This window comes from Schistocerca nitens, chromosome 2 (assembly GCF_023898315.1).
Source record: "Schistocerca nitens isolate TAMUIC-IGC-003100 chromosome 2, iqSchNite1.1, whole genome shotgun sequence".
In the NCBI taxonomy this organism is placed as follows: Eukaryota; Metazoa; Arthropoda; class Insecta; order Orthoptera; family Acrididae; genus Schistocerca; species Schistocerca nitens.
Genome location: NC_064615.1, coordinates 633,345,087 through 633,362,885, shown reverse-complemented (window position 1 = coordinate 633,362,885; position 17,799 = coordinate 633,345,087). Strand labels below are relative to the sequence as shown.

The window sequence follows — 17,799 nt, the reverse complement described above, 5'->3', positions numbered from 1 at the left end:
CAGTGTCTCCTACAATGACACCAACACCCAATGTCACGCTGCTACGCAGGTCATTGCTCCAGCTCCACAGGCACACCAGCGGAAGTCAGCCGAATTTCACCTGGCCAAGGAAGCACACTAGTACCAAGGGCACACAGAAGAGCAGTAGAAGCTCCCACCCTTTGGTGCATCTGCCACACCATTTTCCTCAGCCAATCCAAAACCACATCGCTAAACCAATAGCTATCTAATAGTCATTCATCACATGGGTATAACTGCCATCACCCGGCGAGCAGCAAGCAGTTCCATCTCCACCAGCAGAAGGAGAAGTTTGCCAGCACCACGCTGCCGCCCAGACTCGACATTGCCCTTGCCACACAGGACCAACATGCATTTCCACCCAGCACCGACATGCATCACTACACAGGGCTCAAGTTGTGGACTCTGAAGTTGGAGCTCCTTGTAGTGCTCATGAGATGGAACTTTAATTTTCTGCCTACTGTGCATGTGTATGAAGAGTCTTTTTCTTTTGCAAGAGAACTTTTCAGAGGATAGTCTCACACCAAGATTTATTTATGCTGTTTTCCAAGAACTTTAAGTTGTCAAAGAAGTCATTCCTTTATTTTCAAGAAGGATTTTTTTATTTGTTTTGAACTGCTAACAGAGCACAGAACTTACATAAATTGATTGCGCCAATAAATTGATGAGTGAATGTAATCTTTGAGTTACTGTAACTGTGCCCCAAACCAGGACACTTCAAAGTCCATGGAAAATTAAAGCTTCATATCACTCCTTGGGGCATACTTGAAGAGCACAACCATCAGCACACTGCACGCAAAAGAAGGGAACCAATTTAGATGCCCAACCAATTTAGAGACCCACACCCTAACACAGTTTCCACTTGCCACATACAGTCAATGCAGTGTGTATTCTTCATAGCCTAAGAATATTCAATTTGAAAACACAGTTCAGCTATGTGCATTCTAGATCTGGCATTTTCTCATATGGAGTGGCAAAAACTGTCTTAAAAAACTAAGTAGAATAATTTGCAATTAAGTTTAACCAATTAAACTATTAGCAAAAAAATTGATCCATACATATTTGGAAAAGAACTAACACCTGTAATGTCTCAAGAAAAGATAATTCACACTTTATGTCAAATATTAGCACACACTATAAAATATGGTATAAGCTATTATCATACATGTTGAAGTATGACAAGTTCAAGAATTACAGTAATACACAATTAAATGACTAAGTTTTAATTGACTTTTCATTCTAGTATAGTGTGCAATATTTCTTCAAATACATTTCAGACTTTATTTTCAGTGAATATAAACAAAGGTTTTTGAGTGTCTGAGCCCAATGCAGTTAATATAGACAATATGTAACATAAATTATTCACTTACTAAAAGATCCCAGTCTTCAGATGACAGTGGTGAAACACACACTTTGCTCACTGCAGCAACATTTGGAAAATAAGAAATAAGCACTGTATCCTCATTTTTTAACCCTAGTTTCTGTGCAAAGACAGAGCTAACAGAAACTTCATTTTGTTCAATAGAACTGTCTGCATAAGGACTCCAAGAAACAAAAGCTACCTGCTCATTGCCATATTCCATTTTTAATCCTCCAACCTGCAATTAAAAAAAAAAGGATAATTTAATAATCTGAATCATAATGCTTTCCATTTCATAAGCTGATATTTACAGATCAGTCTGAATATTTCAAGAATGATTTGGGAAAGGTCTACAACCACTCTTCCAAACACCATATACAGCAAACTCAAATATACTCTATGTAGGGAGAAACACAAACAATGAAAATACCACTATCCTGCTCCACTCAAAATTAAGCCTGCCAGCCACAGAGTTTAAACAACTATTTCAATTTATCCTCTTGTATTCCGTTCATTCCATGCTTCTGAATTTAATTCGGTTGGCATTACATAGTTTCAAAGTGAGTTTCAATACAGATGAGAGACTTGGAAAATTATAGTTTTCATTTGGGTTGATTTTCCTCTTCCATGGCTACTATGTTAGCTGATACTCAAAGATAAAAATGCTTTCAAATGCCCAACAACATCAGTGAGAAAAAATAAAATGCTACACACTCAAGAACTGATTAAGAAAATACCACTTGCAACCACAATCACATTCAGTGTACCAGTAGTTTAGGGAATGGGTCATTTGCATCCCAAAAAGCTAGCAGATACCAAATCAAACAATGGAAAATCCAGGATGGAATTTAACAATATTAACTGATAGGGCTGTGGTCGTGTGTGTGTGTGTGTGTGTGTGTGTGTGTGTGTGTGTGTGTGTGTGTGTGTGTGTGTGTGTGGTATTTTCATGAGTGTGTGTATGAATGTTTTCCAATTGTGAAGGCCTTGTTCGCCGAAAGCTCAGTTTCCGATAGTCTTTTTGTTGTATCCATCTGCGACTCAGCATCTCTGCTACATGGTGAAAAGACTATCCTTTTCATAGTACAGCTTGCACATAAGTCTTCATGTGTATTCTTCACAGTTCATGGCTGCAGCTCTATCTAATATCAGAACAGACAGTTCAGCACTTGAGGCTCTATCACTAGATGCTCAGTAGGTTCAGTTGCATTAGGTCAAAGTTAACTTTCAACATTGCTACTGTTAATGAAAGAAGCCTATGTGATTTTGAGTCTAAGATAAAATAAAAATCATGCAAGCCTATTATGTTAAAATAGAAGGCCACTTAGTTCACTCAATTAATCTGAGAGAGATAACACTGGACAAACTAGCAGCAGCTTACGCATGCCACCTTCTAGGTCCCTCCATTCCCTTGGAAAGGAAAGGGATTGCCAAAAGGTGAACAAAAACAAACAGGCAAGAAAAGAATGTGGGAGCATGGAATGAATGATTACAGATGGAAAGACAGACGATTAGAGCTTAACGTCCCACGACAACTAGGTCATTAGAAACGGAGTACAATCTCCGATTGTTTCAAGGATGGGGAAGGAAATTGGCCATGCCCTGCCAAAGGAACCATCCCAGAATTTGCCTGGCACGATTTAGGAAACCTAAAGTAGGATAGACGGATGCAGGTTTGCACCATCATCCTTCCAAATGCAAGTCCAGGTGCTAACCACTTCACCATCTTGCTCAGTTCAGTATTGTGGATGGAGGAACATGGAAGAAGGGCGAGGGGAGAGATGGGACAAAGAAGAGGGGCAGGTGTGTGTGTGTGTGTGTGTGTGTTTTCCAAACAAAGAATTCTTCAATGGACTCTTAATTGTGGGGGGGGGGGGGGAGCATTTTCTTATATAAAATTGCTCAAGACAAAATAATTACATTGGTTATTTGGCAATCGAATGACCATGCTGCAAGGAAAGATTTTAATAAAACTGCATTTCTTATTTCATGGAAAATAACTGAGTATGTTGTACCTCCACATAAAGCCAAATGCTTTTTCAATGCCAAAGAGTATCCCTATAAGGTGCTGTCCATGTATGTAAGCTTTCTGTAAAGCTGTCTCCAGTGGAGTCATGTTGTCTAAAATAGAACAGCACTTTCTGAAGCCACATTGCAAGGATCTGCTAAGTGTCTTACTCACCAACACCCATACTAGAGAGTAATTTACCATTCATTAAAAGGTTTACCTACACAGCATGTGACAGCAGCACAACAGTAACTGCATATGGAGGTGCTATCCTTTCCTGGTTATAAGATGGAAATCACAATGGAGTCCCTCCATGTGTCTGGGTATCATACACAGTTGAAAAGATAAAGGAGTGTTTCTTTCACATGCTATTTCTGTGGCTGTATCCTTCACAGCAAACAAGGTGTTTTCCAATACTACACAGAGAGGGTGAAGGTACAGAGGGTGGAATTACAGCCTTCTCAGCTGTAGAAATTAAAGTCCAAATACCCCCTCTCTGCAGCTCCTTTTTGATGTAGGAATGTGTGATCTCTGTTTCCGAGAAACGGTATGTTATACAGGGAATTATCCATGGCTTGTACTAAGTCAGCTGGAGAAATTTATGTAACCCCATCATTTATTATGGCAGAGATAGCTGTTCAGCTGGCTTTACCATAGACCCTCCTGATTGATTCTCATACTCTTGTGTGGGATGAGGAACCATGAACAGCATTCAGTAACTCTTGTCATGACATTCCTCAGGTATCATAATTGTTTGCCGTGTTTTTACCCTTGCTGCACAAAAGGCTGCTAAATTATCTCATGTTTGTCTGGTTTCTAGCTTTCACAGCACTGCCTATACCTTCCTGATTAGAGACCAGCATTTCTTGTTCCACCACAGTATAGGTTGCCTCTTACGATGTTCCGAGATCTTTGGTGTGCATGACTCAGCCACAATATAAATTATACTTTTAACAGAACTCAACAAGATCTTCATGTACAAATGTTGAAAACTGGGAACAGAGCATCCAGTATGCTCTACTGATAACTGATTTCAGCAGCTGCCTTTTTAGTTCTCTTAAATCTGAAAAGTGTGTCCAGATAGGGAAATGATCGCTTAAGTGCAATTCAGTGCCCCCTTCTGCTCAGCAGTGTCTGCAAGGGTACGTGCATAGATGGAGAGGTCAGTGGCTGAGCATGACACTGTGACTCAGCTAAAATGCACAATTTAAGAAGACAATGGGATCCTCGAGAATGCAATCCCTAGATGTACGTGCCGTTGGAACCCCTGAGTACATGCTGTGGATTAAATCCCCAATAAGTAGGAATGGCTGGGGAGTAGTCTAGTAAGGTCTATGAGAGCCTATTTATTTAGTGGGTCATGAAGTGGTAAGTATGCAATGCACACAGTTTTCAGCAGTACTTGGATGACAACAGGTGTGTATGGCAAGCTGATGGTGAGTGGAACAAGTGGGCTGTGGTATATGCTACTAAAGAATGACACTACCCCGCCCACAGCCTGTAACCACTAATGTCATATTTCCTACGGAGGCAGTAAGTTACTAGCACAGAGGCATCAGTAGTTTTCAAGTTTATCTCCAGCAGATAAAGGCACAGTGGACTTTTCTGTGTTAGGAGTTTGAGTTCCTCCATATGCATTCTGAGTGCACTTGCATTCCATTGAGTTATGAAAGCTACCAATCAATGACGGTTTTCTTTTTCACTGCCTCTCTTCTTTGATATCAGGTGGAAGATAATAGGGGGAAAGCTGTCAGTGACTTTGGTTCCTTGATACGGATACCTCTGTCCACAATGTTGCCTTCGCCATTAGAACATGACAGGACTTACCAATCCAATAGTTTTAAATTGATTTTCTTTGGCTTTGCTGGCTTTTAGCTGAACCTTTCTCTATTATTGAAGGTGATAGTGCTGGTATGGATAATGATGCAGACTTTCTGAGCTACTACAGATTTAATATTTTTGTTTGGAAGACCAACTGGCTTCTAAGCACCTGAAGGTTCAGAGGAAATTTTATTTTTGCAGGTGCAGCTGCAAGTGTGTGTAGTTTTTTCCAACTCACATGTCTAAATCTAGTTCAGGTTTTGTTCTTGATTAATTTTTTAAGGGTAGTTGCATAATCTTGAACGATTTCTTAGGCTCCCCATATGGAATTCTCCTTGCCACCTACAGTTTCCAAATATTTTTTTCTTTAATGTAAACATGGCACTCCTTGCCTTTTAGATACTTTGGTGGATATGCACACAATTCATTTGTTTTGGATGCCTGTTATCTGCATCTACTACACATAGCTTCACTATTACAACTAAAAGTTAATAATAAGTCTGTGGAAACGTTAGGCATTTAAAATATTTTGTTGGGTTTGGTATATAGAATCTAATTTCATGACAAATAAATCAAGCTGTGATATATTCTGGTAGTATGAGGGAACTAAATGCTAAAATGAACACCACAGATTTTCTAGTGACCCATTTACATTCTTCTTCATGTTCATCATCACCATGATGTTCACATTTGATTATTCTTCCTCCATTTCTTTGGGGTTAGGTTCCATTAGATTGTGGAATTTAATCACACCCTTGCTGAAACTGACGGTGGAACTGTGGGGTGGTGAGTAAGTAATCATATGGTTGGTACTTTGTTATGTTATTATAAAAAGACACTTAAATTGTTTGTGTGTGCTTTACACCTACCTCTGCTTCTTACAAAAGCCTAATAATTATTTTTGTGGCCAGCCAGAAAGCACTGGAGAACAAACCGACCATAATTTCTAGGCTGCAAGTCCACATTACTCTTTGTACTCACTGAAAGAAAATGCTCCTACTTGCTATTGACTCAATGGCATCAGGAACTATGACTTTAAACAAAAGTTTTGAGTTTTAACTGATTGATATATTCAGAAAATGTTCACATACACAAAATGTAATATTATGCCTAACGATGATAATAATATCCCTATCGGACAGCAGTACTATTAACAGTTCAGGGGCAACCTCTATGGGAAGTTCCAATTAAAATGGTCTATTGCCATGACTTCTAATCACAAAAAATTAATTAGTAGCCTTAAAAGTGGAAAATAATCTTGCCATTTGCCATTTGCCACACAGTTTAGTTCACATTAAGGGCAGCACACAAACAGTTGCTTCCATGAAATCTGTGCAATCTAAGATGGTGTACAGTCCTTGCAAGTTCACTTCCTACTTTTACTGAAAACACTTTTCATAGAGGCACAGCAGACCATCAGACGGAACATCTGCAATGAACCGCCTTACGCACATGTAGTAGTATCTAAATGGTCGCTTTCTCGAACTCGTATTAAACTATCTCACTGTTGTTTAACAATGTACAATCTTCTTTATTATTATATACAAAGAGTTAAGCTTGCTTTAGTTACTGAAAAAGTTTTATCTCAACTGCATTTAAACTTTGTTGGTTAGAATTTTTAGAGTCTAATCGACAGTAGAACATGACCTTTGAACCGCCTCTTTAGGGCTTCCTTGTAATTATTATTATTTACAACATAGTCTTGAAATTTTGTACGGATGTTTTCTTTCCTGAATGTAATCTATTGCTGTAATTAGAAATTTCTATTACTAATACAAATGATACCTAATCTATCATCAATAAGGACGTTTTGATTCCAAATTTTGTTTTTAGTGCGTAACTTCAAAACTAATAGAGGTAGCTTATTGGTGCCCACAGTTACTGTTTTTATATCAAACAAAGGCTACATACAAATTTTCATCTTTCTGTGTTTAATATTTAGCGCCTTCAATTTTCATAGAAACGCTGATTTTAACCAAAATATTGCTCTGATCAAGTTGAGACTTGTAAGTTTTAGTTATGACACACTTTTGTATATCCCGAACAGTTTTTAGCTTTGTAGTCTTATTATTCGGCACCACCCTTTTCTTTTAATTCTCAGACCTTACAAAACTGAAGAATAGACTGATGAAGTTTGGAAAAGTTATTTTAATTTTTAATTTCACTCTTAGATTATGGTTCAATCCTTTGTATGTTGAGCACAGATACATTACGAAGATGTGGCGCTGGTAGAAATGAACTGCGCAAGCCCCAGTACACTCCGTGCTTCTGTATGTCTTACAATGATACAGCACTTGTTTCGCCTCACTATGTGCTGTGGTGACCAGGGACACTGGCAACCCTTACAAAAGTTATGATGCGTCAGTCAAAGTAAGCAACACACACACGCTCTGTAGCAGCCATGCGGGAACATCAAGTCTAAATCCAGACTGCCAGGAGGTGCACTGAAAGCTACAAATCATCAGGTAACTCACCAGGCATCAGCAAGAGGTTGATGGTCACACCACAAAACCACACCTCCACATGATCACAAGTGACTAAGGAGCAGAATGCCTCTTCCTGAAGAGTGAGTATTTAAGCCAGCCTAGGAACCAGTGTGGGTAGTTCTCAGGACCAAGAGCTGTCAGAGTGATGAGCTGACTGCTTACATTCCACCAATTAAGCTCTAATTGACGTGCCACTGGAGAAGACTGTCACACCAAGAATTTATGCTTGCAGTAGGCAACAGTTCTTCAAGTGCTAGATTTTTCCATTTTAGTCCTGGCTGCCAGGAGTTAGTTGCAGCCTATACCTCAGAACTGTATTTAGCAGGAATCACTGACCTCAGTTGGTAACAAAAAGTATGATTTGTCACTATGCATACCAGATAGTATATGGTAGATGCCTAATATTTTGGAACCCAAAAGCTTAGATACTTATTGTTGTGCAGCTGTCTCAACCAGTTAAGTGTCATTTGAATGTCAATTCATTCCTTTCACAGACCCTAGCAATTGGTTCTAAACCTTTGCAAATATCGAAAGGAAGATATTTTTAAAAGATCTGTTCTCTCTCTCTCTCTCTCTCTCTCTCTCTCTTTCTCAACTTTTTCTTTTTCTGTGACTCATTTGATATGTCCTACCAAGAACTCCTCTACTCTTCATTTCCAAGTAGCACTTAAACCAAGCATCATCAATTATTTGTTGGATATGTTTGTCTCCATCTCCCCTATAGTTTTTACCCTCTACACCTCCCTCTAGTACAGCTAAAGCTATTCCCTGGTGTTTGAACACATGTCATATCATACTGTCCCTTTTTCTGCTTAGTGTTTTCCACATTTTCCATTACTTGTCGAATAGCACATCCCAATTTCTATCAGTCCACTAAATTTTCGACATCCTTCAGAACTGTATCTCAAATGCTTCAATTCTGTTTATCAGGTTTTCCCACTGTCCAAGATTTACTTCCAAATAATTCTGTCCTGTATATGCACTTTCTCAAAAAATTCTTCCTGAATTTAAGGCATACGTTTGGTACTACTAGGCTTCTTTTAGCAAAGAATGCCCTCTTTGCCCATGACAGTTTGGTTTTTATGTACCCCTTACTTTGTTTGTAATTCCTTATTTGGCTCTGAAGATAAAAGAACTGGTTCACTTTGTGTACTTCATAGTCCCTAACTACATTGTAAGTTTATCGCTAATCTCATCTCTGTTTCATATTTCCACGGTTTACTCTTAATCGATATCCTGTGCTCATTATAGACTGTTCATTCCATGCAACAGGTCATGTATTTTCCTCATTTTCACTGAATACGGCTATGTCATCAGCGAATCTGATTGATATCCTTTCACCCTGAAGTTTAATACCACCCTGAGACTTCGTCATTACTTCCTCGATGTACAGATTGAACACTACTGGAGAAAGACTGTATCCCTGCCTTACACCATTTTTAATCTAAGCACTTCACTTCATTCTTTGCCTTCCATTCTTACTGTTCCCTCCGGGTTCTTACAGATATTGTGTACTACCTTCTAACCCAGTAGATTGTGATGGTGATGGTGGACACATGACAATGGAGTATTTAACAACCCACTTACCAAGATTTTCGAGATGAGTATGGTTAAAACAAATTAATAAAAGTTTCAACACGGATGAAATGAAATCAGTTGAGCCTTCAGAGTCATGTCATGTACAGTCCAGCACGACAGACTGTGAATGCATTTGGTAGGCAGCCTATGACACACAGTCAGACAAAACTACTGAGCAGTCAAGGGATTCCATAATTGTAAATTGTGGTACTCGTCTACAATGTTATTAAATATATATTTGAAAATCACATACGGAGTATTTTCCTTTTTAAAAGTAGTCAAGTATCAAATAATTATGGACATCTGAAGAAGCCAATGTGGTAATTTATTCCACCCTTAGCATAAAATATTACTATTTGCCATATTCACTTAAAAAATATGGCCTTGTCACTCACAGACAACTGTTGAAAAGTCGCTACAAAGGTGAGCAACCAATGGTATTGCTTGCAGGCATCTCCGGTATGGAATACATTCTGTACACTTGTCACACGAAGATAATTGCTGTCTGAGTGTAAGCGGATGTGTGCAACTTCAGCACAGAGTTGAGCATGAGACTTGCTCTAAATGTGCCTGTGGTCAATCTAATGGACTCATGATGGACAGAATCCGGTACCTTACATTATGATGATCTAGCAGACACATACATTGTGCATCTCTAATAAAGTTGGGATGGAAGAGAAGCTGTATAAAACTGGAGCAGACATATTTGGTCTACACCCCCCCCTGCCCCCCACCTCCCACCCCAACCAGTGTGCAACACATTAAAAATTATAAGGGCTTTGCAGGACCAAGTTCTCCAAATGAGGCAGCCACGTAACCTGGCCAAAACGGAAGCTCAGATAACTCACTGAATCTTTGAAATTTTAAACAGTGATCCTTATTTAAGTTCTAGGAGGTTAAAAAGATGATGATAGAGGTCAAAAACAAAACAAAACAACTTTTAGGGTGAAAACATAAATTCTGTTTTTCATGCCTATTTCTTCAGTCTCTTAGTCATCAGCAGCTGGTGTGTACTTGACACTACACTGGAATGTGAACTAAAAACTGACAGGTTGTTCAAAAATAAAGAAAACTTAACAGGACATCTTACTGTGGATGTAATATTAGCTATAGCCAATAAAAACAAGATCAAGCTTAAAACTCTACCTTGAGAAAATCATTTTCTTGTATAAAATTATCCAATAAAACATTGCATGCTAACTAGACATCTAAAATAACTTGGCAAAGAAAGGACCATATAAAAATAGGAAGATGCCCCTAGAAGAGCTGTGTATGCACTTTTCCAAGGATATTACGCATCAAAGCAGTATATAGGGTTTCTCAAGGGGCAAGGGGGGGAGGGGGGAGGGAGGGGGGAGGGAGGGGGGAGGGAGGGGGGAGGGAGGGGGGAGGGAGGGGGGAGGGAGGGGGGAGGGAGGGGGCTAAGGGATGTCGCTTAAGTGCTGGTTGCATAGGAAACTCTGTCTAAAATCCAGACAAGACAGAATTTGACTATTCACTCCAACGCCTCTACCACAGTCTAGTGAGGGCAACATTATGGTAACTAATTAGGTATTTATGGTATTTCCCCCGTTATGAAGTGGAATTAAAATAGCTTTCTTTTATGCACCACAAAATTGTCCAGTTTCCTATTTTAACTTAAAAAGTTCAAAATGGATTCTCTTAGCAGTCCCAGTGATGTGCAGCAACATGCTGTAAAGCACTTTGTAGTGAAATACTCCCATGTCATTTATTGCAATCAATGCTGAATCCAGCTACCACAAAGAGGGGGAGCAGTTATAGACTTCATCACTGGTGGAACTTAAGTCCCTAATGTCCCTCTCAGCAAGTGCTCAGCAATGACATAAAGCTGGATCTTGGCCAACAGTGGCCCTGATTTGAGTGAAGTGCTCTACCTTGGTCTGGACAATGTCTCTCTTGCTAGTCACGAAATCTCCATTTCTCATACCAATTTTAATAGGGTACCACCCACCTGTCCCCAAAATCCTCCTAATGGTTTTCCTTACATAGGTTGGTTAAGTGCAATGGCTGATGGAGTTCATAAGCTGTAGCCATGATCTCTTTTTGCTCTTCCTAAGTGTACAACAGCTTTTTGCCCTTCCCAGCTAAAAGACTGTGAGATTCTCATCCAATAGTCAATACTCGAACCTCTGCAAGGCCAGACACCTACTCCTAATTACACAGTGGCATTTGTTACTCCAACAAGGAGCAGGTGGTCTTCATGACTGCCCTGAAAACTTTGGCATAGTTGAATCAGTAGTGTGGTGGATGGTGTTGAAAAGTGTGCGTGAGGACTGAAGAGCATAAGGATAGATTGATGGTAGAGAACAACCCACTGGCAGTGCTGAAGCATGTGTTTTCCTCCCCATTCAGGAGAAAGCTATTTTCGGACAACATAAGAGCCTCAACAGCTTCACCCTGGGGACATCTGGTGGTGGAGCCCCACAGTACATGGTATGTGCTTAAGCCTCCACAAAGGAGGAATAGCCAAGGGACCTGTGTGATGTGGTTGCAGAGGGGCTCACCCTCTGGAGCTAAATTCGATGGCAAGAAAGGGGAGTATAAGGTCTTCCCATTTGGCACATGTGCACCTTTGCATTAACTGCTTGCAAGCTGGTGTGTAAGAGAGAGTCGAGGAGTATTATGTGTCGTTTACAGAGATGGTGACGGCTTCTTTAGCTATTTCCCTACTTAGGTCATCCTTTCTGTGGAAGCTAAACTTATCAGCCAGTATATTATGACCATTGCTCTACTATCGATATAAACCCATCCAGGCGTTAGCAGGGTCACCTGACGAGGAATGTCTCTTAGTCAGACACATACATGGTGCATGTAGTATCAGTGAGCATGCTGTCCGTGTGTAGAACGGGGAAGATGTGGGATCCATCTGAGTTTGACATGGGGCAGTTTTTGATGGCCTAGAGACTCAGCACAAGCATTTCAGAAATAGTGTGAACTGTCAGGCATTCAAGGAGTGTTGCGCTGAGTGTCTTCAACATGTGTTGAAACCAAGTCCAGACGATGTGGGGTTGGGTGGCCAACCCTCATCACAGATGTTGGACACCTTAGGCTGCGCAGACTGGTAAAATATGACAGGTAGCAAACTGTGGTGGAACTAACATCAAGCTTTAATGCTGGGTAGAGTACAAGTGTGCCTGAACACACAGTGCATGGAACACTCCTAACGATAGGCCTCCACAGCAGAAGACCCATGGATATGCCAATGTTAACATCACGACACTGGCATCTATGAATGAAACAGGCATGTGAGCATCAGCACTGGATGTTGGTGCAGTGGCAGAGCATTGCATGGTCTGATGAATCCCGATACCTTCTTCATCATGCCAATGGAAGGACACAAATCTATCATCTTCCAGGGGAACAGCTCCTTGATATCTGTGCTGCACGACAGAGACAAGTTGGCGGCTGCTCCACTAAGCTCTGGGAAACATTCACGTGGGTATCCATGAGTCCAGTGGAGCTTGTGAAAGGCACCATGATGGTCAAGTAGTGCCATACAATGGTTACAGACCACATACAACCCTACATGACAAATGTGTTTCCCAACGGCAGTGGCATTTTTCAACAAGATAACACATGACCCATGGTCTAGGGATAGCATCTATGATTAGTAATCAAAATGTCCTCAGTCCTCAGTTTGAACTCTGCTACCGCTTAAATTTTTAATAAAAATCAGTAACGGTGATAGAAGACTTCCGGCATAAGAACTTACCCTCATTCTGCCAACGGCCTTGTCAAAGAGGTCGGAGGAGACGACAAAGGTTCAGGGTACTCTCTTGCCCATGAGATGAGAAACGGCCCCTAGAAGTGGAAGAATCAGCAATGATCAACAGCATGAAGATGCAGAAGGCGTTAAAGACACGTAATGTGTATCCACAGAACATGTGGTCTGTAACTGGAAATGTGTTATGATGATCTCTCCATTGGAAAAAGATTCCGGAATAGTCTCCCTTTCATATCTCTGGGAGGGGACTTCTAAGAGGAAGGTGGCCATGAGAAAAAGATTGAGTAACTAATGAAAGGATAATATTCTACAATTCAGAGTGTGCAATGTCAGAAGCTAGAAAATCTGAAAAGGAAATTGCAAAGGCTCAATCTACATATAGCAGGGGTCCGAGAAGTGAAACGGAAAGAAGACAAGGATTTCTGGCCAGGTGAGTACAGGTAACATGAACAACAGCAGAACATGGTATACCAGAAGTAGTATTGAATAGGAAGGTAGGGCAGAGATTGTGTTACTGTGAACAATTCAGTGATAGGGTTGTTCTCATCGGAATCGACAGCAAACCAACACCGACAATGATAGTTCAGGTATACATGCCGACGTTGCAAGCTGAAGATGAAGAGAGAGAGAGAAGGTATACAGAGGATATTGAATGGGTAATTCAGTATGTGAAGGGAGATGAAAATCTAACAGTCATGGTGGACTGAAATGCGGTTGTGGGGGATGGAGTAGAAGAAGGAGTTACAAAAGAATATGGGCTTGGCACAAGGAATGAGAGAGGAGAATGATTAACTGAATTATGTTATAGATTTCAGGTAGTAATAGCAAATACTCTGTTCAAGAATCACAAGAGGAGGAGGAATACTTGGAAAAGGCCGGGAGGTACGGGAAGATTTCAATTAGATTTCAAAATCAGATATTGGATTGTCACGCCTATCCAGGAGCAGGTATAGACTAAGATCACAATGTAGTAGTGGTGATGAATAGACTGAAGTTTAAGAGATTAATCAGGAAGAATCAATAAACAAAGAACTGAGATATGGAAGTAATAAGGGATGAAGAGATATGCTTGAAGTCCTCTAAGGCTATAGATACTTCAATAGGGAATAGCTCAATGGGTAACACAGCTGAAGAGGAATGGACAACTCTAAAAAGGGTAGTCACGGAAGCTGGATAGAAAAACATAGGTACAAAGAAGGTAACTCTAAGAAACCATGGGTAACAGAAAAAGAAATACTTCAGTTGATCGACGAAAGAAGGAAGTTCAAAAATGTTCTGGGCAATTCACAAATACAGAAATACAAGTTGCTGAGGAATGAAATAAGTAGGAAGTGCAGTGAAGCTAAGGCAAAATGGCAACTTTCAGTGAAACTAAAAGCAACGGTGATAACATTAAGAGTACAGTGGGAATTCCACTGTCACATGCAGAGGAGAGAGCGGATAGGTGGAAAGAGTACACTGAAGGCCTCTATGAGGGGGACTATTTGTTTGATGTGATGGAAGAAGAAACAACAGTTGATTTAGAGGAGATGGGGGATCTGGTATTAGCATCATAATCCAAAAGAGCTTTGGGAGACTTAAGATCAAATAACGAAGATGTGATAGAAATATTCCACCAGAATTTCTAAAATCATTGGGAGTAGTGGCAACAAAACAACTCTTCGTGTTGGTGTGTAGAATGTATGAATCTGGCAATATACCATCTGACTTTTGGAAAAACATCATCCACACAGTTCAGAAGACTGCAAGAGCTGACATGTGACAATTATCACACAACCAGCTTGACAGCACATCCATCCAAGATGCTGACACTAATAATATACAGAAGACTGGAAAAGAAAATTGAAGATGTGTTTGGCTTTAGGAAAGGTACAGGCACCAGACGGGCAATTCTGACATTGCAGTTGATAATGAAAGACAAGAATAAAGAAAAATCAAGACATGGTCAAAGGATTTGTTGACTTGGAAAAAGCATTCGACAATATCAAATGGTGCAAGATATTCAAAATTGTGAGGAAAATAGGGGTAAGCTATAGGGAAAGGTGAGTAATATACAAGATGTACAAGAGCCAAGAAGGAATAATAAGAGTGGAAGACCAAGAATGAAGTTCACAGCTTAAAAAAGTTGAAAGACAGGGATCTATTCTTTTGCTGCTACTTTTCGATCTATACATCGAACAAGCAATTAGAAAAATAAAAGAAAGGTTCAGCAGTGGAATTAAAATTGAAGGTGAAAGGATATGAATGATACAATCCGCTGATGATACTGCTATCCACAGAGAAACTGAAGAAGAATTATATTATCTGCTGAACGGAATGAACAGTCTAATGAGTGCAGAATACGGATTGGGAGTAAATCGCAGAAAGACGAACGTAATGTGAAGTAGCAGAAATGAGACCAGCGAGAAACTTAACATCAGGATTGATGGTCATGAAGTACGAGGGCAGTTCAATAAGTAATGCAACACATTTTTTTTCTCGGCCAATTTTGGTTGAAAAAACCGGAAATTTCTTGTGGAATATTTTCAAGCATTCCCGCTTCGTCTCGTATAGTTTAATTGACTTCCGACAGGTGGCAGCGCTGTACGGAGCTGTTAAAATGGCGTCTGTAACGGATGTGCGTTGCAAACAACGGGCAGTGATCGAGTTTCTTTTGGCGGAAAACCAGGGCATCTCAGATATTCATAGGCGCTTGCAGAATGTCTACGGTGATCTGGCAGTGGACAAAAGCACGGTGAGTCGTTGGGCAAAGCGTGTGTTATCATCGCCGCAAGGTCAAGCAAGACTGTCTGATCTCCCGCGTGCGGGCCGGCCTTGCACAGCTGTGACTCCTGCAATGGCGGAGCGTGCAAACACACTCGTTCGAGATGATCGACGGCTCACCACCAAACAACTCAGTGCTCAACTTGACATCTCTGTTGGTAGTGATGTCACAATTGTTCACCAGTTGGGATATTCAAAGGTTTGTTCCCGCTGGGTCCCTCGTTGTCTAACCGAACACCATAAAGAGCAAAGGAGAACCATCTGTGCGGAATTGCTTGCTCGTCATGTGGCTGTGGGTGACAATTTCTTGTCAAAGATTGTTACAGGCGATGAAACATGGGTTCATCACTTCGAACCTGAAACAAAACGGCAATCAATGGAGTGGCGCCACACCCACTCCCCTACCAAGAAAAAGTTTAAAGCCATACCCTCAGCCGGTAAAGTCATGGTTACAGTCTTCTGGGACGCTGAAGGGGTTATTCTGTTCGATGTCCTTCCCCATGGTCAAACGATCAACTCTGAAGTGTATTGTGCTACTCTTCAGAAATTGAAGAAACGACTTCAGCGTGTTCGTAGGCACAAAAATCTGAACGAACTTCTCCTTCTTCATGACAACGCAAGACCTCACACGTCTTCGCACCCGAGAGGAGCTCACAAAACTTCAGTGGACTGTTCTTCCTCATGCACCCTACAGCCCCGATCTCGCACCGTCGGATTTCCACATGTTTGGCCCAATGAAGGACGCAATCCGTGGGAGGCACTACGCGGATGATGAAGAAGTTATTGATGCAGTACGATGTTGGCTCCGACATCGACCAGTGGAATGGTACCGTGCAGGCATACAGGCCCTCATTTCAAGGTGACGTAAGGCCGTAGCATTGAATGGAGATTACGTTGAAAAATAGTGTTGTGTAGCTAAAAGATTGGGGAATAACCTGGTGTATTTCAATGCTGAATAAAACAACCCCTGTTTCAGAAAAAAAATGTGTTGCATTACTTATTGAACTGCCCTCGTAGATGAAGTTAAGGGATTCTGCTACTTAGGCAGCAAAATAAACAATGACGGACAGAGCTAGAGGACATCAAAAGCACACTAGCACTGGCAAAAAGGGCGTTCCTGGCCAAGAGAAGTCTACTAGTATCAAACATAGGAAGTAATTTCTGTGAAAGTACGTTTGGAGCTCAGCATTGTATGGAGAGAAAAATGGATTTGGGAAAACCAGAACAGATGAGAATAAAAGCATTTGAGATGTGGTGCTACAGACAAATGTTAAAAATTAGGTGGACTGGCAAGGTAAGGAGTGAGGAGGTTCTGTGCTGAATCGGAAAGGAAATAAATATGTTGGAAGCACTGACAAGAAGAACAGACAGCATGACAGGACATCTGTTCAGACATCAGGGAATAACTTCCACGGACTAGAGGGAGCTGTAGAGCATAAAAACTGTAGAGGAAGTCAGGCATGAATACATCCAGCAAATAACTGAGGATGTAGGTTGCAAGAGCTACTCTGAGATGAAAAAGTTGGCACAGAAGACAAATTCATGGCAGGCTGCAATAAACAAATCAGAAGACTGAAGGAGAAAAAAGGTCAGGATTGTGATGGAGAGTTCGAGGAACGTAGTTGCAAGTTCCAATTGATGTACTCTCCCAACTCGCCAGATCTGAACCGAATCAAACACATCTGGGATGTGACGGAATGTGTTGCCAGAGCTCATTGCCCCCTTTCTTGGAATGTACAGGAATTAGGTGACTTATGTGTGCAGATGAGGTGCCAACTCCCTCCAACAACCTACTAAGGCCTCATTGCTTTCATGTCATGATATGTCGCCACCATTATCCGTGCCATAGTGGGACATAGCAGCTATTAAGTAAGTGGTCATAATATTCTGGATGATTAGTGTACAGCCTCTAAACATAGAGGGATCAGATAATTTAAAATATGTTTCCTGTAAACACAAGTGTAAAGGTCTGACCTGTGCTAAGAGTCTGACTTCCTCCACATATGTTCCAAGTCAACTT

At 40.8% G+C, this 17,799-nt stretch overlaps 1 protein-coding gene across 3 annotated transcripts in view; it reads right to left on the bottom strand.

Annotated features, from left to right (window-relative positions):
• Positions 1-17,799, bottom strand: part of LOC126236747 (peroxisome biogenesis factor 1) — a 404,197-nt gene that overhangs the window by 351,329 nt on the left and 35,069 nt on the right. For 2 of the 3 annotated variants that reach the window (XR_007544978.1, XM_049946282.1), the window contains exon 2: positions 1,389-1,616. Coding sequence is in view for 2 of the 3 variants with exons in the window: in XM_049946282.1 (XP_049802239.1) it covers positions 1,389-1,616 (228 nt within the window). In the remaining variant the exon portion in view is untranslated. Of the gene's footprint in view, positions 1-1,388; positions 1,617-13,004; positions 13,094-17,799 lie in introns of all 3 variants that reach the window. The other variant, XM_049946283.1, reaches the window with a different exon arrangement.